Below are 26,506 nucleotides of genomic sequence, written 5' to 3'. Positions count from 1 at the left end.
CTCAATCAGGGTGCCATGGCATCCTGAAGTGCTTTGAGATCCTTTTAAGGGTGCCATGGGGTATCATGATGTTAGCACTGTTAGGTTTATCAGATTCACTAGATAAACCCAGAAATTTCAAATAGAAATCCAGAGTTATGATCTTTCCAAGTTCTTTGCATCAGAAAAACTACTTTTACTATGCAGCCAATTGAGTCTATCCAAGAATACCACAAGTCCTTCCAGGGGTGGAACTTTAGACTTTTTGAGTCTAAAAAGGTTGAGAACCACCACTCTAGGTCTTCTTAAAATATTCAAAGCAACGCTCATGATACAATCATACCACCTCCATTCAGATGGCGAGATTTGAAAAGCTATATTGACATTTAAACATCTTAATCCTTGCTTACCACTATCCTGGCATCTTACATCACCTTTTATGAGAGTAGTATTTATATTGCTCTATGAGATGTTTAGCTGACTGACATCTCATGTGTTTTATGCTCTAGTTCAGTTGGGTTTTTGTGAAGGATACTGAGGTGGTCTTTTGAGTAGAACTGGCTGAAAGCAGAATTTGTATTCAGTGAAAAATTTGGGGATTTCAAAATCTAGTTCTGTCCTGAATCAAACTGCAAATCAGAATTTCAGAAGTTTTGAGTCTCCTAATGACTGTATATCTTATATAACCTTGACAAGCCAAATTCAGGAGATTTTGAGAATTTGGAAATGCCTGAAATGAATGTTCTAGATCTCTATCAGCTTAGTTCTACTGACTTTGTTCGAGCTATAGGAGTTAAGCACTTCCCCAATATATTTAGTCATTTTTTGTCTTATAACCCTCATCTTTGGATTATTCTGTTTAATTCACTCAGCAATTTGTCTCATGAGCCATGTTCTGTCCCACAGAAGTTCATTTCTACTGGCTTCTACAGATTTATGCCAGCTGAAAACAGAAACAAATATTGATAGAGTGAAGACCCACTGAAAGTAAATATTAAAGTGAAGCAAGCATTGCAGGCAGTCACATTTAACACAATTTGAGGGGGGCTTTATATTGTTTAGTGCAGACTGTACCTAGGCAGAATTAGTCACACAAGCTTGGTTATTGTACTTTCAGGTAAGTTTCAATATTTTAATAGCTATCAAATCAGATGCTTTTAGTATGCAATGTCCAATCTCTTTACAGACTGCATTATGCAGTTAATGTAAACATTCCTTGGATACTCCTAAAACTTGCAGCAAAACTTTTTTAGAAGTGACAAATTTAAAACTTATTTTGTATGTGTATTTTATTAGTAATGCTGGGATTGCATACTTTATTAGATAGACAAATTTTATATAGGAAATAAATTTCTTGTGGGAGATAGTGACTTTGAAACTATTGAAGTTTAGAACTGATCCAGATTTGACTGTTAGTTTAATGAAGCATAAATTGAGAATAACTCTACTGGATGTTAGAGAAGAATTTTCTTAGTATTTGTAAGTTAAAATCAGTTTTGCAGTCACGAGTACAGGATAAACCTTCTGTTAATGCATGATACCGTATGTCTGGAACCTCTAGGTTTTCAACTGTTTTGTATACCTGTACATGTAATTAATGGGCTTTATGACAGAGAAATCATATGTAAATTGCCCAGTGATGGATCTGTACTTTTCTTTATGACTAATTGTACCAAATTTATTAAACATGTCCTAAAGGAAACTTTCATGTATTCATTTTTTAGGATGGTTTGGATTTATCAGACCTTTAATTTCATTTTCTTAATCGCTTCAGTTTACAGTGGTAAGTTTATGTATATTTTCTATACTGTATACACAGAGTAATAAATAGGGTTAGCATATGTCTGAGTTTTCCCTGCCCCTCCAGTGAGAAAAGAGGTGGGAGGGCCCTTCAGGGGCACTGGGGACCTGCATGGCCAGGCCGGTGACACCAGGGCTGGTGCCCTTGCTTGCCAAGAGACGCTGCAGGGCTGGGGGGAAGAGGGGGCTGTGGGTCAGGAGTGAGGGGGATCAGCAGGGATGGTGGGGGCTACAGTTTGGGAGTAAGGGGCACCAGCATGGTCTGGGGGGCAGGGTATTGTGCATTGGGAGTGAGGGGAAGCAGCAGGCTTGAGGGGACTGTGGCTTGGGACTGAGAGGCTGGAGTAGGGCACAGGCATATCATTCACTTCCCCCAATCATGTTGCACCCCATGTCTTTTTTGAAACTGAAAATACGGCAACCGTAATAATAAATATCTTGTACAATTAAAGGAAATGATATTTATGATAGCCTAAATATGGCAATATGTGAACTGAGAGACAGATTCTGATACCGTAGGCACACTGGGTTCATATACACATGTGCTTTACTGCGGATTTGACTAATTAGCTCTATAGTAAAGTGTCACTGTCTACACGTGCTGGCACTAGGGTACATTAAATTAATTAACTCTGGCATAGAGTAGGACTGTCAGGGACAGTGGTATCTTAAAGCCAAGTCATTTACAGCACAGGAAGCATGTATGAATGGTGACTGGGATCATGGCAGTTTGAGCTGAGGCGGAGCAGCCCTGGGCTGGCAGCAGGCTTGGGAGGTCAGTCACATGGCTTCACACTTTGAGCACTCTTGTGCCCCAGCCAGTTCCTCTGCTGTCCAATGCCACCACTCAGAACCTGGGACTTACCCCCTGAGCCTGCTGCCACCCTGGGGCTGCTCTGCCTTGGCTTAAACTGCAGGGGTCCCTGGCACATGTGAAAATGCTGAGCCTGGGAATAGCTGACTTTGGTACAAACTGTGCCAGAGTTTATTGAGGTGCGCTGATTGCATGTATAGATGTGCCCACTGAATAATAGCCTACTGTGTGATAAGTCTACTAATTTTAATGGAAACACTGGTCTTGAGCCCTGGGCCTGGTTCTTTTCTGTTCTTTTGCACTGGTTTAGGTTATGTGTGTGTCTAGTGTAACACCATTATTATGAAACTAGCATGAGTTTTTAAGAATCAAACACAAGATTGTCAGCTACACCTGTTGATGCTTAGTCCATTTCTTGTTAGTTTGCCTATAACCTACTTTTATGCTTCCATTCTCCTCACTTAGCCAATCACCCTTGGTAAGTTAGAGCAACCTAAAAACTGTCATCCAGCACAAATTACAGCAAAGTATGAATATGGCAGCAGACTGCAAGTGAACTCCAGTCATGGCTCTTTCCCTCTGTCCTTATTCTACGGTGGAGAATAGCAACATAGGGCATTTATACACGAGATCTGAGGGTGGGTGGGAGGCACTGTAATTAGAGCGGCTCTTGGAACGCTCTAATTAAAGTGCCCAGAGTGTCTTGTGTGTCAGCATCCCTGTGCTTCAAAATGGTGGTGGAGGTGCAAAATGCCCCCGCCATAATTTTGAAGCATGGGGATGGTGATTCATGAGATGTGGGAAGCTGCTGGAGCGCACAAATTGCCATATTCCAGCGGACTCGATTTAATCAAGTCTGCTCTGATGTGCTGAAATTCCAGGGCATTGGAACACCTTATGTATAGCACCCATAGGTACTACACAGCTAAGCAGCCATAGTGAAGAAGAAAAACTCAACATTAACACCAGCAATTTGCTTTTAAAAAGTCTTGGTCTTATTTCCACACTGCATTTGTGTGCAACTGTTAAATTAGGAAATGTTCGAGAAAATGGTTTAGGCCATCAGAAGCAAACTTATAACCTTTGCATATTATTAAATTGAAAAGTCTATCATTAGAAATGTGAATAACTCTGAAAGTGTCAGTTATGGTTCTGTAGAATTATGTTAAAAAACTAAACATTAGTCATCATGGGAAAGTAAAACCACTGTGTACATATTTCAATGTCAGCATGTGTTAATGATTTACTTTGTTGGATTTGCAAAACCAATTTGCAAACTTTCCACCATATGTCCATGATGTCCTCTGTGCCAGTAAATTAGGCTAAATACCTCAGGCTGTTTTATGTTTTTTAATGTACGAAGTCTTCTCACACAAAATGCAGTTGGATAAAACATAGTTTAACAAGAAGAGATTGATGGTTTAATATACTTTTTTTTAATATATGCATTATTCAGAGAGCAAGGTTGATAACACAGAAGCTTTACCTTTCACTAAAGGCCATGGAATCAATGTGCTCTACTAATTTAGAATTCTTGAGGAAGAAAAATAGTTTTCAAACTATCTGTATGGAGGTAAATAATCTTTGGAATATCTAATTCATAAGAATTTTGCATGGTTCTCATTTCATATATCTTCATAATTTCATAGTTTCTAGGGTCAGAAATTAATGTTGCATGTTAATGTTTCATGTTTCATATTAAATGTTTCATGTCAGAGAAAATAATATTTGTTTTTGTGACAAAGTTAAGGAAAGTGCTAGTGATGTTAATACATATCTCTATCTTAGAGAAAGTTAGTACGGGTAAATAACATGCATAACAGTCACAAGTGCTTCTCTTTTATAAATAATAAGGTGCACTTTTTTCAACATATTGTAAAAAACGTGCAAATCAATTTTTTTGTAAAATGAATGCAAAGTTAATGCAAAATATAATTATTAGAAACTGTCTAGTGTGTGTACTATCAAATAAGTGAGCAAACAATGAAAGCAAAACATTTCACTGGAATTTCCTCGCAGTTGATATAAAATAAAAAAATTCCTCTAGTCCATTTCATTCTTCTAAGTAAGAAAAACCCTTTACATCTACCAATGTATAAATAGCCAGACTTCTCACCATTTTAGAGGGCAAAATAAGCAGCATCAGTGCCAAGTCAAGGAAGCTTGGTTCCTGGGACAAAGCCCGCAGCAGCAGACTGCCCTCGTCCCATGCACAGATCTAGGGGGCATACACCCCCCCATGCTTGCCTGGGAGTGCACACAGCAGTGGGAGCCACCCTCCCCCCATCCCCATGGCCCCCCAAATGAGCCATTTGCAGCTCCATCTGTTCTGCCTCAATTGGGCAGCACCTGTTTATGCCCCTTGTTTGGGCACTTGGGGCGGTCACCTTGCTTGCCCCCACATCTTGCTTGCCCCCACACTTTGCTACGACACCGAGCAGCATAATCAATGAACTCCTAAACCTGGACAGCCCTTAAATATGTCTTAAAATTGGTTCTTTTAACTTCAAAACATGAACACATTGCCACTTAGAAGCCTTTATTCTCTTCATAGATGCAGTTAATTTGATGCAGGAGATTACAGATGTGCTTGAAGTTGTACACCTGCACAAGTCCTGATGCATTCTGCTATTTCTAAATGTTTGCTCTTTCTGTATCCCCTTGGTTAGCATTTAATTCTCTGTTTATAGAGTATTTGTCCTTGTGAAGTAGGTGGAGCTAGATCCTGGGTGGAATAAGAGGATTTAGAAGATTTATCAGAGATTTGGGTCCAATGAAACAATGCAGTTTCCCACTATGTGAGGATGTGTTTTCAAAATAAAATTACCCTGCTCCAGAATTGTGAGCTTAGGCATGATGCAGTGCTATGTCGGCTGCTTCCTAAACTAGAAACAGGGTAGTCACATGTGCAAAGTACTCCTGGCAAGTAATAAGCACTGTGCCTATTCTCAGACTAATGTGTAGTTGTGCAGATGCACCTCCAGAGCTCTGGTTTAGGAAGTTCCCTTCCTGGAGCTGTGCAATATGCTTAAAGATATTGACCTGGAGCAAGGCAAGTAGGGTGCCAGGAACACAGGGCACATCTATATATGACACCTTAGTGTAAAGTGGACTTTTCTACTGCTCATTAGTGTCATGGCAAAAACTGTGCTAATGCACAGTAGAATTGGTCTACTGTGCATTAAAATCACAGTTAATGAGCCTTTATCTAGCGCCTTTATCTAGTACCTCATATTAGAGGTACTAAACTTAACGCCCAGTAACAAAGGCATATTAATGAACTTTTAGATATGCCCACAGCCTGCCTTCTCCCTTATACCCCACCATGATCCCTAAGGTCAATGGAAAGCAATCACAGGCAAGTTCCATCAATGCATCAATTCCACTTGGCAAAAATACATGGAAGATCTTCAGCAGTTGCTCCTAAGTTCTGGAACTCCCTCTCCTTTGAGACCCAGCAGATCTCAAGCCTCATGTTTCAGAAGCTCTATGTCTTTAGCACCACATACTGCACATTCAGCTGTTCTCTGGACTGCAAGGGAGCATCCCAGGGGGAGGGAGTGGAATATCCAGGGGTAAAAAAAAAAATCTGTGCAGGAAAAAAAGGGAAGTGGTGCACAAAACCAGAGCCTGGCCAGCCAGAGCCACACTCTGGCTGCTGGCCAGGTTCTGAGAGGCAGGATCGCCACTGCTGCAGCCCCAGGAGGACCCCAGGTAAGGCTGCTGTGGCCAGCCCAGTGCTGGCCCCAATTTACCCTACCCCACCCAGGGTAATTTGCTGCATGCCAGAAGGCACATGGCACAGGCATTCTCCAGGGACAACTGGCGGCAACACGGTGTGCTACTGCTAGTTGTCCCTGGGGAACCAAACGTCAATGCTTGTGTGGATGCAGCCTACAGCTTTACTCGCTCTCTATCTCTGTCTGTATTTCTTTCTGTCTTACACTTTGTATTTTCTTCCATCCGCATATTCCTTCTGATGTTTTTCCGCACTAAGATCTCTCAAAAGATGTCTCTACCATTCTTGAAATCCAACTTGACCTTTGCATGCCAGAATTTTCTTCCTTTCCTCTCAGCAGTTCTCCATCTGCAGTGTGGAAGGCAGTAGCATCCTCCCTTTAAAAACTTCAGACTCTGCCTTGCCAGCCAGGCCTACCTGCTGTGAAACAATATGCTGCGCAGAAACTTCACGCTAGGTTTGGGAAGGCAGAGAGCACAGCTTAAGGTGAGAGAGAGCTCAAGGAGACGCTGTGCAGCAATAAGGAGACAGCAGGATTTTAGTGAGGTGGAGACCTGCCTTATATCCTTTTTTTGGTCAGCTCCTTGTCTGTGACAGTCAGTACCTGACATAACACACGCTAATACCTTTCATTATTCCATGTCAGAATGCATGACTCAGATCTATGAAAACACATACTTCCAAGGAGGCGATGTAATGACAGTTTTTACACCAAATGTCAATTACTGTCAAATTGTGTGTACTTACCATCCGACATGTCTGTTGTTCACTTACCTGCCACCAACTGGAATTCAAGACCCTACAGAAAGGTAATGTCTTCAAAAGCTAAGTTTCATGTGATGTGTAATGTCCATTAGGCAGTCAGCACTGCTCCATCCATGCAGCGTCTCAGAAAAAATATAATGTATTACCCAGAAGGTAGGGTAGAATGGCAGCTTAGAGACTAACTGGTTCAGAAAAATATGAGCATGTAACAACCTACTTTGTCAGAAGCTGTCTTACCACAGTTTTACATTTCCTTAGAAATTTATGAAGCTACATTTCTTAAACTTTGGAAAGCTAAGAGTCCCTTGCCTAGTTTGGAGAAATGAAACCCAGATGCCTTCAGCTCTACCATGTGTCCTTAAGGGATTGTTCATTTTAATTCATACATTTTCTGCTTTTCACTTCCTTTCCACATCTAACCCATCCCATCCACCCTCTCCCTCACTTTGGGAAGTGATACTAGCCATACCAGAAGGGATTGTGGCCAGAACTGTACCCTCAAAACTACTGAGCCTTGAGAGTATTTTTTCCTCCCAGAGGGCAAAAGACCTCGTGAAACTCCCATGGAGGTGGTATGGTTCTGAACCGCTTCCAGTTGTATGTGAACGTAATGTGGGTAACAGCAGGTGGAGCCAGGGAACAGTCTGCAGAGCTCTGCTGACTGTTAATGTGGACTTCAACTCTCTGAAAACCCCAGGGGACGGGGGGCAAGGGAAAAAAGAAGAGGAAGCTTGAGGCTGCAGTAAGGGGAAGAGAGCAGCGTGCACATGGAACCTGATCCGCCCTATGTAGAGGAGTGCACAGTGGAGCTGGAGATCTCACTGGCTCGGTCATCCAGGACTGTGAACTGAAGGAGCTGGACTTACACCTGGGGGTAGCTGCAGGCTGCTATTTGAGCTCTAGGGAGTAACGGGGACACCTCTCGAGGTATAGGGAGGGGGTGGAGATTAAGGTGCTGTGTGTATGTTACCACAGTGTTGATGTTTCTTTACCTTTTACCTGTTCCCTCCCTTTGGCCTGTTGACTCATGACCCTAACCCCTATGATTTTCTGTATGAAAGTGGGAACTCCCCCTTGCTTCTTGTGCCAGTTTCTGGGGTTGCATGGTTGGCACAATGTGAACTCTGTTATTCACATAGCACAATTTATTCACAAGACACATCTTTAGTTAGGCATTTCAATGCTGTGGAACTGCATTAAGCCTACATTGCCTTATCCAAGAACACCTTCTCTCCTGGAAAACTGTCAGAAAGCCTATGCTATGAAACTCTAAATGCTGCTATAAGCGAGTTGTAATTCTTGCACCACTCCAGTAGTGTAAAGGAAGCTGAGGATTTGGCTCTGAAAGCATGTTTTGCCCCTTATGCTTGAAAATATAACTACAAACAATCTGTTTTCTCATGAGCTTGGGCTTTTGGTGCTAATGTTAACTGTGTACTGCCAACTTTTGAACATAGGTTTACCTGCTACTTGAAAGACAGTAAGACCGAAATATTGCCAAAGGTGCACATGGATGGTGCAATTTCTGGACATTCCTTAAAACAATGCCACACCAAAATTAGTGGTAAGATATACTTATATGAATCTCTTTAAATATATATAAAAGCTTTCAGTATCAGTGTACTATATTTCAGACTAGTCAGTGAATAGGTATTTTAAAGGCATCACTAAAATTAGTTGGTTACATCATCAAGATGTCAATTTAAATACAACACATTTGCCATATATATGAGAGTGCATTTATTGCATCTCTTCTTCTTTTATAAAAAAAAACCTGTTGTACTGAATTGAACAGCCTGATAGATATGAGCATTACAAACCATATTTATTGGAGAATTTACTTCTTAATGTCATATTAATGATATCCTGGTATAAACCACTAGGTAAAAAGACAAGCAACATATTCAGTATTTACCACCTTCCCTCTTACACCTCTCAGAGTATTCACTGTTTTTATAAAGCCGTTGTTGGAATTATTTGACTCATATTCATAGTTGTAATGGTCACCAGCCAGCCTACTAGATCTTATTTTGTGGTTACTTTTCATGTTATTCACTTTAATTAGTATCTGATTAAAGCAGGCAGAATCTAAATATGGCCCTATGCATTCATGATAAAGGAACAGCTATGGCTGGCTGAGAAACATGCTAGATGAACACAACCCGGGTGTTCAATAGGAAAAAATAAACCTACTTTGGGGAAGGTATTTATTTCAGACTCTTTGGTCCCAATTCTTTCTTGTGATACATATAAATAAATCCTGTGACTCTAACAGGACTTGGTTACTGCATCGTAGGGTAGCATTTGCTGTTAAAATGCTGGTTTGTGTTTTGTGATTTTTTTGAACATTAGCGTTTTTCAGCCATTAATCTGAAAAACTACAGGGCTGACACCTCATCAAGGTGACTCAGGGCTCTCACTCTCCTCCACTCCCTTGTCTTGAAATGATAGAGATGCTTCTCTAGATCCAGGTTCTACCATTCTGATTCGTATCACATAACACCTTACTCCATAGTTTCAATTTTCTTAATGGAACTATATACAAAATAAGGCACTGCTGAAAGTGAGGGAGGGATGCAGAATCTGGCTAGTCTGCCAGGTTACTTCTGGAACTTCCAAAACAAGAATGTTTCAGTATGCTCTTTTTTCCCCTCTTTTTCTCTACCCAGGTTGCAGCAGGGACATCCATACAGGACTGGATATGCAAGGGATAAATTATAATATTACTACTGAATATAGCTATCAAGAGTGTCAAAAAAGATGCACCGATGACCACCACTGTCAATTTTTTACATATGCCACAGGAGCATTTCACAGTGCAGGTTTTCGGTAAGTTTTGATCCTCCTTACTGGATAGCAGCACAGTTAGTAATACAGTAATTCATAAGCAAAATTAAAGAAAAGGGAAATTATTTAAAGAGATATTTTTCACATTGTATTGTTCTATGTGAAATGTAGATTTTAATCTCAGTTATCTTTTTGTGTTATATTCAAATCTAGAGGTACTGGCATGAAAAGGGCTATAGTAGTTTGACTTGGATTTATCTTTTGGTAGAAAGACAATTTTTTGTGTTATAGTGCTGGAAAGTCTAAAATACAGTGAGGATGTAAAGAATTCAACTGATACTAGCTGTCATACTGGAGTTAAACAGGAGTTGCCACTCATATTTTGCCCATCTGTAAAATAGGATAAAGGTATTCCTTGTGAAGTTCCTAGAAATCTATGAATGAAAGGCACAAGATTAGAACCATACCTTGGTACTGTTACTGTTAGAAACAGATACTTTTATGTTAAAATATTTCATTATTAGGTTATTTTAATGTATATAATAGAAAAAGGAATTAAGAAAACTGTGTGCTTGTTCCTGCTCCACTCTCTGTATGAATGGATCCAGACATTTGCACAGAGCACACACCTCCCTCTCCCCCCATCTTTTCTTCAGTGTTATTCAGTGTTATGATTATTGGAGTCCAGGGTAAAAAAAAATCATGAGATTTAAAGTTATTATTGAATCTTTGGCATAATTCTAAAAATCCATTACATCTTTGCTGGAATATTTACAGATGTATTGTTAAATAATAACAGTAATAGCACTAACAACAAATCAATATCGAAGACAATAAATATGGTGATGAGGATGATTATTCATGGGCAATTTTAACAAACATTTCTATAGCTCTATAGTTTCAGTGCCCACCACAAGTGTCTCCTTAGTTAGTATGTTAGTAAAGAAAGAAATAATTACCCAATTCCATGAACACAGATTTTCTGTTTCACTTCTCTTCTTGTGCATTATTTGGAAAAATTGCATGAAATTTGTTTAATAATAACATTTTATTGCTTTCATTTATCAAACAGTATATGGTAATACTTGACTGTGTCCATTTGCAAACAGACATTTTTATGGTAGTAATATAGCAAGTGATGATGAATAACAATGACAAAAATCACTATTTACCTCAAAGGAATACTGTGTTGATTAACTGCTATTTATAAAACGCTATTATATAAAGCTCTAAGCTTCACTAGAATGGAGAGAAAATCCTGTCCCATGGCTGTCAGTTTTTAGCTCTTAATCTATCAGGTCTATTGTCCCTTTTGTTTTTTCATAGAGCTACTTCAAAATGTTGAGTCCTGCTCTAGTGGGTGCTTTGAAACAGTGTTTCTCAACCAAGTACCCCCTAACTTCTGAACGCTTGAATAAGTACCCCAACACTCAATTTTCCATTGGATTTTATATTTACAGATTTAATGTGTGCCATATGTTGGAAGAAGATCCAGATAATGAGTGGAAAGATGTCATGTACTGAGACATTAGAAACTGCATAATTAGTAGCTGTACAGTTTTTGGTATGTGAAGCTGGCAGGGCTCAGTGAGATCAGTTCTTGGATAACTTTGCCTGGGCAAACTGTTCACTGCTCTTGCCCCATTCCCTACTAGTGACACATATGGCATGTACAGGACTTGCAGGGAGACCATTTCTGGCAAGGTGGAGTCAAAATTAAGTTAAGCTTGTCTGGTGTAAAGACAACTTTGTGGAGGAAGGAATCTGGCCTGTTTCTTACTGAAAAAAAGTTTTTACTTTTGTCATTCAGTAACAAGTGCTTCTTGAAGTACACCAAAACGGGCACTCCAGCAAACATAAGAGTACTTAACAATGCTGTATCTGGATTCTCATTAAAACTCTGCCATCTTTCTCAAACAGGTAACTATTTAAATCTCTATTAATTGAATTTAGATATAAAGGAAACACAATGATACAATATGTTTCAATGTGTATAAATATTATATGCAACATGTAAATAAGCAATCATATAAAAATCTTTCTGGGTTTTTTTGTGGTTGTGTCATTAATAGTTTTTGGCACTAAAATTCAAATAATGTATTCTTAATCATTTTAACCTTCCTCTTTTATCATTGTGTGATACAAAAACTGTCTTGTGGTTTGAAGATCTAATGAGTTCTCTCATAAACTTACTTTGATGAAATTGCAGTTTACATTTATATCACACATAGAAACATTGAATAAGAAAATCCCATCAGAGGCAGTATATCAGGACTCAAAAAAAGATGCTGTTTCAATTAAATTCAATGCAAGCTTAAAAATGATTGTGCATAAAAAAATGGGCTGTTATGCTCAAATTGGCCTTTGACCTTTTGCAGAGTCAGGAAGTAAAGGGAAAACTGCATTTTTTCCCCCCAAAATACACAGTAGTTCGATATTTAGTTATGATGGCCCATTGTGGTTTTACAGCTTCCAGCAGTGGTTGCACTTCCCCTAGATCTGCACCTGGGCCAATGGGGGTGCAACTGCACCTTACACACCTCCCCTAGATCTGGCCCTGGCTTTGACTAATCTAAAGGCAAGTTTTCTGTATACTGTGGGCATCCCGTGACTAAATCTAATGTCCTCTTTGAGGTTGTTCCTGCAGTTCTCTAAGGCAAAACTCTCTAAACCATCAACCTATGACCTGTGGAGCTACTTGATTCAATCTGCAGAGCTGCGGGGCTTCTGTGACAGAGCTTTTTGCTGAGGCTTGCCTGGTGGCTAAGTAGCAGGAAAAAGTCACAGTGGTGGCATTGCAGGGGGAATGGTGACTGCAGGTACAGCAGTGACAGCACAGGCTGGGTTGGAAGTGGCTTATCCTCAGAGCTAAACTCCATTAAAACAGCTCTGCTCTAAAGTGACTGACTCCTGCTCTAAACTGCAGGATCAGACTCAAGGTATTATTCCTTCTTGTCCTCAGTTAAAACATCCAGCTTTATACTTTTGTTTAAATTATTTCTCTTCCTCATGTTACCTGAGATTATTCTTTCATGTTGGTGATATTGTTCTTCTGCCTCCATGCAGCCTTATTTTAGTTCACAAATAATGTCTTTAAACCACATGTTGCTTTTGTTGATCTGTTTGTTATTGGTCTTTTTAGTATTGCATTACTTTTTCAGATTGTCCCAGTCCCATGATAGGAATCATCTCTGGAAATGATTTTAGAAAGCAGTTTAAACACTGTTGAGGCAAAAAATACCAGCAACATCACTTTACTACTAAACAGCATTGACCTTAGCTGTAATGACACCTACTGGATAGAGAAAATAAAGGAAAAATAAATCAAAGTGCACAAGTGAATAAGGAAAAAAAATTCCTTCCCAGAAATGTAGCAGGAACAGTTAAGGGAAATATTTCTGAGTGTTAGTTTAAGCATACACAGCATATACTGATGTAGGAAAGATTTCCCTGACATATTCAAAAGGTTAAAAGTCCTTCTGAACATTGCAGCCTATTGGGCTAGCACACATAGGTCTAGCCTTACTCTCTTGGCTGTCTTTGACTTCCCAGACCAAGTTTTCAGGTACCCATTTACAGATGGATTACTTGGGAGTGACCTTTTGCACAAGTCCATAGCAGGGTTTGAATTTATGCCTGTAGGGAGCCACTCAACCACCACACCCGTACTTTCTGTGTATTGCAGGAAATAAATGGAAGTTTCATCAAGAGGCACAAAAATTTTAAATGTGAGATTTGTTTTTAAAGATGTTCATGAAAATGGTTTCTTGTTTACATCTCTCAAAAGCATAGAACAGAAAGGACAACTGTGAAAAAGGATATATATAAATATATATATGAATATTCTGTTGCCATCAAAAAAAATCACTGGACTCTTGATATATTTTTTTCTCTTTTTAAACAGATTGTCGTTTGGACATTTTTCAACATAAAGAATTTTCAGGAACTAATATTATGAGTGTTTTCACTCCTGATACTTTTGTGTGTCGAACTATTTGTACTTATTATCCAAATTGCCTGTTCTTTACATTTTTTACAAGTAACTGGGAAGTAGAAACACAAAGGTGAATATGACAACTAATTTTTTATATTCTAGTAATTACAAATATCAGAAATGCTTATGTTAATTTTAAACAATACATTAAAAGGTGTTAATTTGATACAGTTATCGGAATTCTCAGTGAAGTGTAATTCTCAAAGTACAGATTCTGGCACGTTTTGTCCATGTGTGTATAATTTGCTAGTAAAGCGAGCAAAATGCTGGTTTGCATCCATAGATGCTTCTCGAACAAATCCCAGGACATCGTTCTCCTGTTGTACTTGGCCTTGGTGAGGCTGCAGCTGGAGTACTGCATCCAGTTTTGTGCCCCACAATTAAAAAAGGATGCGGAGAAGCTTGAGAGAGTGCAGAGAAGAGCCATGTGCATGATCAGAGATCAGGAAAGCAGACCTTACAATGATAGGCTGAGAGCTATGGGGCTCCTTAGCCTGGAAAAGCGCAGGCTCAGGGGTGATCTGATGGCCACCTAAAAGTTTATCAGAGGTGACTACCAGTATCTGGGGAAATGTTTGTTTGCCAGAGCGCCCCAGGGGATGACAAGGCAGAACAGTTATAAACTACTGCGAGACCGTTTCAGGCTGGACATAAGGAAGAATTTCTTTACTATCCGAGCCCCTGAGGTCTGGAACAGCCTGCCTTCGGAGGTGTTTCAAGCACCTACATTGAACACCTTCAAGAGAAATTTGGATGCTTATCTTGCTGGCATCCTATGACCCCAGCTGACTTTCTGCCCCTGGGGCAGGTGGCTGGAGTCAAAGATCTTCCAAAGGTCCCTTCCAGCCCTAATGTCTATGACATCTATGAAATTTCACAACAGAAATGTGCATCAAAAGGGAACAAATGCCTTACTCTTTTAAATAACTGATATTTGAATCCCTACAAAAGTGTCAAAATAGAGTTCTGAGAACCAGAACTATGATATGATTTACATGAATGTACTTTACACAAAATTGAACAATATGTTTAAAATTACATTATTTCTTTGTTATTTAAATTTAACTTTTGCTTTTAATATTTTAGCAGTGAGGAATTAAAAAATAACTACTACAACCCATTGAAACTTTCTGGGCAAATTAAAGGTGCAAGGAAATGCACCTTTATTTTTATCTCTGGAAAAGAAAATAAAAAGATGACATACCCAACCTAAAGTCACTTATTTGTGCATTTTGCCCCTGTGGTTTTAACAGCATAATTGGATGCTATTTCAGGAAATGTACAGTATGCACAACCTTAGGTACTGAGCAACAGAATCTTACATTTTTGTAAGATTTAGTATATGGAATTATTTTTGTTGGAAAACTAAGATTGGCTTCCCAATACTTAGAATCTTGGCTGTTTTAGAAAGTATTCATGAAAGCAGGTCAGAGGGTCACCCAGTAGAATCCAGAACTATGCTAATTTACATAATCTCTAAATTCCTTACAGTGACATTGTATAATTTAGTGTCTGACATATACTAGGTGTGATTAGTTTGTTATGCCAGTTTTATGACATGTTCAATGCTGTAATCATGTTTTAATACATTTATTTACTTGTTTGTTTGTTTTTAGAAACCTGTGCCTTCTTAAGACATCAAGAAGTGGTATGCCAAATACATATGTACAACGAGAAAATGCTATGTCAGGCTTTAGTCTCCTAAATTGTAGAAGATCATTTCCTGGTAAATATTGAATTACAATGTAACCCCCTCCCCAGTTTCTAATGAGGAATTTTATCTATTTTTAAGTATGAAACTAATAATGGAACACTAGTGTACGTAACAATGTGTTGTACTGATATTTGCAATATTAATGCCTTACAGCCTGCCATTCCCGCACTTACAGTGATACAAACTTTTTGGGAGATGAACTGAACATTACCTATGTTAAGGGACACAAAGCTTGTCAGCAGGTTTGCACAGACATGGTCCGTTGCCAATTTTTTACTTATTTTCCACTTCAGGAATGCACTCAAGAGGGGTAAGATCATTTTATTAACATCTTAAGGGCTGCCTGAAGGAAACATGTAGCATTGTATAAACATTACAACTTAATCCTTAAATTAACTTCATCTACAGAAAATGCAAATGCCACTTAAGAATGTCCTCAAATGGATCTCCAAACAACATAGTGCATGAGAAAGGAAAGATCTCTGGCTACTCATTAAGATTATGTCAAAGAAAACCTAACACTGGTAAGTAAAAGGTTTCATTTAATGAAGTTGTGTAGAAGTAGTCAGGAAAATCTATTGATAGTACAGTGCTCCATTGACTTAAATGTACATAAACCTGAATACCACAATTACTCACACAAATGCTCTTTATTCCAAGAGCTGTTCCAATGACAATGATCAGTCTGCTTATGGGGTTAGGTACAATTTTGCTAGCATAAAGGTAGTAGAATCTGAATCTAAGTAAAATGTATGATTTTAAAACAAAAGAATTAGGCCATCGACAGAGAGAGAAAAACACTTAGCCTAATGGTTTCACCCAATCCCAGATATTACTCCACCACAGGGACTGGTGGTTAGTCACCATTCCTGAAAATAGAGGGTGGTCATCTGTCAGAAGTCCTTTGGCTGTTGTTCAGTCCAGATGTTTTTGGATAATGACACACATTTCTTTGTTGCACCCCTTTTATGCTTTTCTTTAACTTAACTCCTCTGATCACTCTTCATTTCTGGGTACCGTTGATTGGTTTTCCTGCAATTATCGTACTGTTCATATTTTTATCCTGTCAGTATATTCCTTTGTTTCAACAAACCCATCACATGCACACATCTTAATTTGGTCTGTCCATCAAAACTGGAAATTCCAAGGACTCTGCAGTTGGGCACTGTCCAACTGGTCTTTTCTTATCATGCTTCATTAACATATTCAATCATGTCATCCCTCTGATTCAGTCAATCAGTGCTAAATTCAGTTAATTTTAGTTGTTACATTTTACACACCTACGCTGATAACACTAGAATATAAGCTTAATAGAGATACAATATGCAAAAGAAAAGTTTAATAATAAGACTATACAAAAACTTAAGCAATGGTTAAATAAGGCTGAATATAAAAGAAAAGTTCAAATAATACTGTAATTCACCACTCAAGCAGGTGCAAGTAAAGTTACCCTAACAGTAAGGTATAGTAATAGCTACCTAGTACTTGTGGATACCTGCATACCTGTGGATAGCCACAGGCACTAGGCAGAAGTGGATACATTTTCATTGCTGGGGCAAATTTATCTCTCTATATAGTTTTTAAATCTATTTCCACAGCATGTATGCAGCAGCCTAAAGAAAATATAAGAATTGTTGGAGGGACAGATTCTTCTCCTGGTGAATGGCCATGGCAAGTAAGCTTGCAAGTCAAGCTCAGTACTCAAAAACATCTCTGTGGAGGCTCAATCATTAGTGACAAGTGGATTCTAACAGCTGCCCACTGTACTGATGGGTGAGTACTTCTTATAAATGGGTAGAAGAAATTAGTTTAATGAAAACAAAAGGTATGATTTTAAAGGCATGAAATTAAGATTGTCACAGTCACTGGAAATTGGCACCATGCATTATTTTGTATCACTTCATTGCAATATGTGATATAACTGCTACAGTCTGGTATAAGAAGACACCTCTGATATCCTGTTTTCAGGCACTTTAAAATGATACAATTGAAATTTCTCGGGTTATTTTTGGCACAAAGATTAATTTTACTGAAAAAAATTCAAATTCTGTGTAGCTATTGGTATAATGAGCATAAAACAAGTAGTTTTCTCCAAACTACACATTTCTTAGAGTTCTCTATTTTTCAAAGACATATGTTTAAGACTTCAAATTTACCATAGATAGACATCAATTAAGATGAGTGTTTCTGCATTATGAAGGTAAGTTTGTGTATAAATAAATTATTAAATAAATGCATGGTGTTTAACAGAAGCAGGATGCAAGTCTATGGCTTTGCACTAATCTATTAAAAGAAATGAAAAAAAATCTCAGAAAAAGTAATTAGTACAGGGCCTTTTAGGTTAAATCTATACCTCCAAATAATAACTTTTTTCTTTTAATTTTTTTTATAATTTTTAGTGCCAGATTTGTGTTCCTATTAAATGATTACTCCAATTTACATTTCCAATTCTATTTTAGCTAATAAAAAATGTAGCTCTTGAAACTCAGTGGAAATAACCTCATTGACTTTTGTAGTACTTGGATGAAACCCTCAGAGACAAAAATAAGGAAAGGAGAGAATAGAGAAAAATCAGAAGGCAAAGGTAAAAGAAATATGAAAAAGGATCAGAAGGAATGAAAATGGGAACATTAAGAAGAGGGAAAGCTGATGGGAAGGTGGGAATACAAATGAGAAGGAAAACAGGAGAAAAGAAAAAGCAAAACTGAGGGACAAGAATATCTTTTTAGTCTGACATTCTGACAACACACCCAGGGGTAATAGAAAACATTGGCATATGCACACAGGTGATTTACTACAGTAAATTTCTGAACCTAGGACTTCTTGTTTCTCTTTTTTCCGTAGATATGAGAGTCCCAACATTTGGCGTGTTTATACTGGCATTTTAAAACAATCAGAAATAAATGAGGATACACCTTTCTTCAGAGTCCAAGACATTGTTATTCACCCTCAGTATGTGATTGCAGAGACTGGATATGACATTGCTTTAATGAAACTTGATAAAACTATGAACTTTACTGGTGTGTAAAACATTATAATGAATTCATTTTGAAAATGTGTGGGGATGATTTAGTGCTTAATCTTTATTGATGTACATGAAACTTGAATAGTTTACTCAAATATACATAAATCGCCTCAGGAAAGACCCACCCAGTTTGCCTTGTTCAGGAATGTAATGTCTTTTACTTGTCTTAAGGGACAGGGCAATGTTAGTATGGAATGCAGGTGAAAAAATACAACAGGGATACAAAGAAACTTGTGGTTAAAGATCTTTATTCTGGCCAAACTAATATTTCAAATTGCATTTTAGATGTTCAGCGGCCCATATGCTTGCCATCAAAAGAGGAAGCAAATACAGTTTATACCTACTGTTGGGTGATTGGATGGGGTTATGCACAAGAAAGAGGTACAGACTAATATTTAAACTGTGGAAACCTATGTTTGCAAAGATCATCTGGCTTGGTAAAATTTGTCCCTGTGAATGGTTATTGTGTCTGACTACACATTGACAGTGGATCTCATTGTACCTGGTACACAACAAACACCAACAATGAGTGTGCATGAATACAACTGGCAGGCAAGGTTCTTTGAGTAGAGGGTATATCTTTTATTAGACCAACTGAGTTGTTGGGAAAAGGTTCTTGGCAAGCTTTGGAGTTCAGTCACCCTTCTTCAGGCATAGGGAATCTCTGCTGGTCATTTATTTAAATTATTAAATAATTTACTAACACCAGCAGAGACTCCCTATGCCTGAAGAAGGGTGTCTGCATTTGAAAGCTTGCCAAGAACCTTTTTCCAACTACTCAGTTGGCCTAATAAAATATATCACATCTACTCAAAGAGCCTTACCTGCCTATATCCTTAGACCAACACGGCTACAACCAAAAACCCAGCATGAATACAACTGTTCTTGTAGATTTATACTGCACAATTTGTTCTAGAAACCTTACTGCTATTACAGAAGTGAGTGAAACTTGACTTCAGTGCATGTTCTGCAGGCAATAGAGAGTGGTGATTACATTAAATAAATAGGTTTCAGGACCTATTTATGTGAGATCTCACTGAAAATCAAGCACTTAGGTTATTTATTTTTCTTTACCTACGCACAACTCAAAAATGGAGATTTTTCTTTTCAACAATATTGTATTCAACATTTGTATAAAATCAGATATGAAAAGTATTCACAGCAGTATGCAGAAGGATTTGGGTTTGTGATACCTGCAAGCGATGGCCATATGATATGAATGTGTGAGTCTGATACCCCTATTTTAGTTTTAAATGTGTGCTTCCTTTGATTTATTTAAACATTCCTGTTTCACATTTATGTATATATGATTAAATTAGAAGGATGTTTTTAAAGACAATTCTGATATTCATTTTGCTATACTTATGGTTAACATGTAGCTACAATAGTATAACTCCTTCTTTGCTTCAGATTCTTTAGTTCTACCAGTATCTCATAAAAAAAGGAGGTTTCATACAATAACCAAATATATTCAGTGATAATGCTCAGCATCAGGAGAATGGCTTAGTTATGAAAAAGGTTAAAAGGAGCTGGGAAAAGTTTACAGAGGGGACAGGATGATAGAAAGAGGAGTTCTCACCCTCTAGCTAGGATATGTAGTGAATGGAGTTGTTTCTGGTCCACAGGCTATAACATAGTGCTGAGTGGCTGGTGCTTGGTTTTCCCCATGCTTCTGGGCTTTCCTGGTTGCCATGTGGGGCTGGGATGGATATTTTCCCCTAACTTTTGCTACAGGTGTCAGTATGTTTTTCACCTTCCCTAGAAGCATTGGCTGTTAATTGTAGGTAAGAGTTGAGGCCCCAGTGGGGCAGAGTGGAGGCCCATGTCACAGGGCCATATAGCCAAGGTACGTCTGAGGATGCCTAAGGCCAGGTTTGGGCCAGAGGCTGAATGTGGCCCAGCTAAGGAGCCAGGGGAGTAATAGTGGATCTGGTTGCCATCTTTGAGACATGGGACACAGTGGAAGGTGAGGTTTGGAGCTGTGTATTTCACTTTTGGCATCAGGGCAATAAAATGGGCAGCCTCCCACCTACAAACAACTATTTAATTCCAACAAGGGCATGGGAGGGGAGTCAGACTGCCTTAGACAGGTGGGCGGGCCGACGAAGGGACCGGCCTCGGGACAGCCTCCTGTCACATTCTGCATCAGATCCCAATGCAGCTGCACTTTCATGTCTACTAGAGGCTGTAGAGATCACACTGATGGTAACAGCGGCACCTAGTACATTCTCAGGTGCATAACCAGAGGCATTTGTGAGACATGGCATATGATAGACTTCTCCTTTTTCCCCTTGTCCGGAGGGGCGGGCACTGAACTTTGACTTGCTGTGATTGGCTCTTTGTCTGGCTGTACAATTACTTTTGATTTCTCCCATGAACACAATCTGATCCACAGTTCAGACTGAGTGGGATCTAGGTGCATGGTGCTAGGTCTTTGTAATAACTCTATACTGGGATTTCTATAGCTTACTGTATTTATTTTGATACTCATTTTGTACTTTTGTTATTTATAGGTCAAATAAAAGATATTCTTCAGAAGGCTAATATTCCTCTAGTATCAAAAGAAGAATGCCAGTCAAGATATCAAGAGCACACAATAAACAACAAGGTGATATGTGCTGGCTATAAAGAAGGTGGAAAGGATGCTTGTAAGGTAATGGAGTAATAAATACATGATCATACATTCTGCATCATCTTTAAAAGTATTATCAACATTTTAATAAGAATATATGACTAAAAAATAACTATTAGCTGAATTCCTACTTCCATCTGTCAAAATTGTAAAAAAAATGAAGTCCAGATGGAATCTTTTTCAGATAACATCCAGACAAGAATACATTATGTTTTTGGGCGCAGTAGTGGAAAATTCCAGGAAACTGGACCTGAGGAAGGAAAATTATCTCCAAAATTACCTCTAGTCTCTTCCACCACAGGGTCTGAGTCTGTTGAGTCAGTGAACTCATCAGCAGAACCCTTCAGAGAAATCAAGGAAGTGTGTACTTTCTTCCCTACATACTAGAACCTTCTTTCCCCAGTTCCCAAGCTGTGACTCCCATGCTGAGATGCAATGATCACCCAGATAACTTGTGAGGCCTATTTTAATTTTTATCTCACCAAGTGATTTATAGGCAGTTACCATGATTAAATGGCATGGCTGTCTGTAGATTAAATGGCATGGCTGTCTGTAGAATGGAAAGGAACTGTGGGCACTGAAAAGTTCCTTTTTCAATTCAAGAGTCACATATCTCTTGCAGAATTGATCTACCACATTTTTTCCTGGAGCTCAGCACTGGTCCTCTTATAAAAATGCTAATACTTCAGGTAAATAAAAAATGAACAGTACAAGTAGGGAGCATATCAAATGAGAATATGAATTAGTCACATTTACCCATTGTCAGCCAAGGGTTCGGGTTTTTTTTGCTTTTGGATTGGTGACATACTAATGTCTCCTCAAGTGTTAACATAATTAATAACAATCACAATGTTTATATTATAGTATACATAATATAGTAACATACTTTTTTTAAGTGGGTGTTGCTAAAGTTTGAAAAGTTTTGGAGGGTTGCCTTGAATCTAAAAAAAGTTGAAATCCCAATGATCCAGGCGGGAAAGACTTAATGCTGCTACAAATGTAGCAATATGGAGTGTAAGTAGAACTCGACTGAGAGGAGGGCTCCTGGGTTCTGGTCCCTGATGAGAATGCTTTAATTTATCAGGCCCATCGTTGAAAGAAAAATACTAACTGGAACCATCCCTTTCATCCTTTTCTTATATGATTCAGGGAGACTCAGGTGGGCCATTATCATGCAAACATGATGAAATTTGGTATTTGGTGGGCATTACCAGCTGGGGTGAAGGATGTGCTCGCCCAGAACTACCAGGTGTTTATACAAAAGTGGCTGAATATGCAGACTGGATTCTAGAAAAAACCATGTGATATAAAAAAGAAAACTTGTGGGAACTCACTTCATACTTACATGATGGCATGAAATGATAATCCTAAAGGAACTTTGGGAAATACATTCAAGAACATTCATACATTTAGCCTAGAGGACAGCAGACATTTTTAAGAAAACAGAAAAGGAAGAATGAACTGTACAATTGTGTGCATTAAAAAGAGTAATACAAATAAAATCCAGTTTTATAGACATTGATGTGAAGTTTTAAAGAATGTGGTCTAAACTGTTGATGTCTTTCATCTCTGCAAACATGGCAATAAACATTCTTTTGGACCTGATTTTCTGTCTCAATGAAGCTGACAAGAGCTTTGTCTTTGACTTCCTTGATAACAGGATCTCACTCTCTAGTGTAGGAAAGAGGTGAATGAGTGAAGATGAATTCAATTAAAGCATAAAATGTTCAAAACCATCTTGGCTGATATTACCTCATCAAGTGTCCTCCAGTCATTAGCCCCAGGAAAGAATTCAAAACATCAAAGTATTATTTATTTTCATCTCCTTTCATGTATTATTGAGATTGTTGATATGGCTGTTTAACAATGGTGGATGAGAGAAAGTTAGTAGGAGAAGGGATTATTTAGCATAGGTAATCTTTTTTACAAGTTAAGCACTATTTAGGGTGACACCTTGAAGTCACAGGGGTCTTGGATAATTAAATGATTTTTCACTGGCTATAAAACATAGATAAAATATGGTCTCTAGTATTTAAGTTACTATTCTTAAAATGTTGCTAGACACATGTAGCTGTTCTACAATTTGGATGGTGTGGGGTTAGCAAAGAATGGACATTATTTAATCTACCTGAGGGAGGCATAAATATTGACTATTTGGGGGTCATGGGAATGAGGGATTATTAGAGAGTAAAAAAGAAGCCAAATAGGCATCAGCCAAAACCTGAATCCTGAATAGCAGGACCCACCAGTAGTTTTCCCATCTATTTTTCTGATCTCTACAGAAAATTTTATGATTAGAAAAAGAACTTAGGCACTCCGATGTTGTGGCATAATTAGAAGATTGATTGAAACCATTCCATTAAGAGCCGTTCAGTGTTGGTTTCTTTTAGCATACTATATTGTAGTGAGATGCTTTGTAGCTAATCATTACATAAAGAAGAATCTTTATGTCTTAATGAATTAAACATATCAGCATTACTTTTTTCCCTTTGCACAAATGTGTTTTGTGTCACAGGCAACAGATACCAGAGGTATTTAATGGTCACCATCATGGCAATAATATACAGCAAGAAAACTGTTGTTTTCAATTTTCTAAGAGATGATATTTCATAAATGAGAGGGGCGTTTGTCATAGGAGTCATCATTACCACCATGAGGAAGTGCTCTCTCTCAACACTGCTATTATGGCACTTCTCTGAAAACATAGTGATTAGGAGACAGAACTTGGAATTCGGCTTCTCATTTTCTTCCAGGGAATAACTTCTTAGGCAAGTTACTGATTTCTTCCTTTCCCTGGTTTGCCTATGTGAAAAAAGAAGGTTTCCTAATTTTTTTAAACTTGTATCTTATGTTTGATACCTTTTTTGTATTTGGCAAGTAGCTTTGTTGAAATCAGTGAAAATACTAATAAAATATGGAGCTAATGAGAGTTTTTAGGATCTGGTCATCAGTTTGTGTTTTCCTAGTGCCTTGAGGTCCTCAGTTGAAAGCCACTTTCACTAGATTAAGACTTAGAGTATTCAGCCATGCCAAACGGGGAGTGTTGGGTGGGAAAAAGCCTCTGCCTTTCTTTCACTGTGGCAAGTCACAGTATGAACAAGATCAAACAGAAGAGTGTTTGGTATATGGGAAGCAAAGTGGAGAATGTTAATAAGAGCAAAAAACTTCAGTCAGCAGAACAACAAAATCCAACTTTTTTTGATTAAAAAAATTGAGCAAAATAATGGTCAGAGGCATAACTAGCTGGGTTTGCACCCTGGGCACTGCTGATGGAAAGCAGGGTTAGGGAAGAGGAGAGGGAAGGTACTGCGGAGTATAGAAGGGGGGTGCTGTAATATCCATGGTGTTTATTAATACATTAGCCAATTGCACATCAGGAATCACAGGAATGACGGTGGGGAGCGGGGAGTGGGCAGGGACAGAACCCCATGTCCCCCTCCCCCATCCAGGCCCACTCCCCCTTTACCTCCTTCTGCTTGAGGTCTGGGCCCACTACCCCACTCCCTCCCACAGCGGCAGGGGGAGGGGAGGAGAGGGTCCAGTCCCAATGTGGGGGAGAATGGGGCCCAAGGGTGGGGAGAAGCTGGCCTGCTGCAGCAGGGGGAGCAGTGGGCCTGAGTCAACCCAGCAGTGGCGGAGGAACAGGAGGAGCAGGCTTGGAGCTGATGGCCGGGAGATGGGGTAGGGGAGGAGTCAGAGCATGAATAAAGTGTTACAGACAGATAGACTTAGGCTTTTATAATGTTAGAATAATAAAGATGCCTTAAGTTGCTTAAGTCTCTAACCTTTCTATTAGGGATCCTTTGAACTACGAATATCAATCAGTTAGTTAACTCCATTTTTCATAGATGAATTCTATCTTCAGCTTATAAATATTTTAAATTAACAAACCTCGTGTTTTAAGACTTGTGACTGGTACTTATACAAACTTCCTAAAAAAATTCTTAGAAGTCCATGATTCCTGCCTGCAGTTACTTTAGCATTTTCAATTTTTATGGAAACTCATGTGATTAAAGCATATATTTTTACCACACTGGTGAAACTTGTTTAATCCTAAACCTACTCATTCTCATGGTAAGGTGACATCTCTAAGACATGCAAGTTCTACGGAAGTGGTTCCCAAACGTTTTGGTTTCAAGGCACCCCCTCTTTAGACTGAAGGCACTCCTTGCCTGAATGGTAGCTCTTAGCTTTCACTCATTTTTGACTATGGAAAAGGAATAGAGCAATTCTTCTGTTGTAGGGAACTCAGAAAGACCACAACACATCACAATTTTTGTGACACTATGGATTCCTATTTGATATCTTCGGGTTTATCATATGGTTGAGCATCGCTGCTGTAGGACATTACTACACTCTATACTTGTCTCCTATAGACTACTGAATTCTAATAATATAAAAGCTTTAGTCTGTATGTCTGTCTTTCTGTCTGTCTGACCAGAACACTTTATTCATGCCCTGACTGGCTGTCTCAGCAGGAGAGCTTGATTGGGGAACATCAAAACCATTAACAAGAAAAGAGAGTTGTTAACATCTGTGGAATGAAGAGTTTAGAAAAGATCAGGTAGATTATAATGTGTCATGATGAGTCAGTGGGGCGCTGGCCATGGGCCAGGCGAGGGGCCACTTTTCCTCACACTCAGCACCAGCTTGTAACCCGCCCCACTGCCAGCTTAGCAGCCCCTTCCAGCCCCATGCCCAGTGCCCCATGTTGTAGCCAGTTGCAGCCTGCCTGGGGCTGCCTGTGTCTGCTCTGGACAGCCCTGCGCGGGCTGCGAGCACCCGCAGCACAGAATGCCAGGCATGGGGCGGGCGAGGAGCTGCTTTTCTTGGTGCAAGGAAGGAACCCAGGGAAAAGCTGAGCGTGGGGGGGGAAGCGGCCCCACTCCACGCCCAGTGCCCCACACTGCAGGCACTCGCAGCCTGCATGGGGCTGTCTGGAGCAGGCACAGGCAGCCCCACGCTGGCTGCAAGCAGCTGCAGTGCAGGGCACCGGGTGTAGGTGGGGAAGGGCCGCTTCCCGCCCCCATGTGCCTTCCTTGCCTGGTCCCCCCCCACCTTACCTGAGCTTCCCACGCCGCCGGGGCAGCCATGTGCTCCCAGCCCAGAAACCCCGGAAGGGGCTTCCGGCTGGGGGGCAGGGCTGGGTGGGCCCTGCTGTTGTTGGAGCCTGCTGGACTTCCCCTGAGTCCTACTACCTGTGGTTCCTGTCATTTTTGACAGGAACCAAGGGCAGAGAAATATAAATTTTTCCAAA

General features: G+C 39.3%; 1 protein-coding gene across 3 annotated transcripts; it reads left to right on the top strand.

Annotated features, from left to right (window-relative positions):
* Window positions 1–989: 989 nt before the first annotated feature.
* Window positions 990–26,117, top strand: LOC149870345 (coagulation factor XI-like). Of its 3 annotated transcripts, none has more exons than XM_090036051.1 (15): window positions 990–1,096; window positions 1,704–1,762; window positions 6,979–7,141; window positions 8,555–8,661; window positions 9,767–9,926; window positions 11,695–11,804; window positions 13,789–13,948; window positions 15,495–15,604; window positions 15,746–15,902; window positions 16,001–16,116; window positions 17,191–17,365; window positions 18,437–18,612; window positions 18,903–18,998; window positions 21,131–21,270; window positions 22,399–26,117. In XM_090036051.1, the coding sequence occupies exons 2-15, from the start codon at window positions 1,705–1,707 to the stop codon at window positions 22,552–22,554; spliced, it is 1,884 nt and encodes a 627-aa protein (XP_089892177.1). In that variant the 5' UTR covers window positions 990–1,096; window position 1,704; the 3' UTR covers window positions 22,555–26,117. The 3 variants fall into 3 exon arrangements, with proteins under 3 accessions (XP_089892177.1, XP_089892176.1, XP_089892178.1); XM_090036050.1 differs by having other exon boundaries at window positions 17,170–17,365; XM_090036052.1 differs by lacking the exons at window positions 990–1,096; window positions 1,704–1,762 and adding an exon at window positions 4,076–4,166 and having other exon boundaries at window positions 17,170–17,365.
* Window positions 26,118–26,506: the final 389 nt, after the last annotated feature.

This window comes from Crocodylus siamensis, chromosome 2, assembly GCF_052110815.1.
Source record: "Crocodylus siamensis isolate JL-2025a chromosome 2, ASM5211081v1, whole genome shotgun sequence".
Taxonomy (NCBI): Eukaryota; Metazoa; Chordata; order Crocodylia; family Crocodylidae; genus Crocodylus; species Crocodylus siamensis.
Note: the sequence above shows the minus strand (reverse complement) of the source record. Positions and strands in the feature narration are given on the sequence as shown.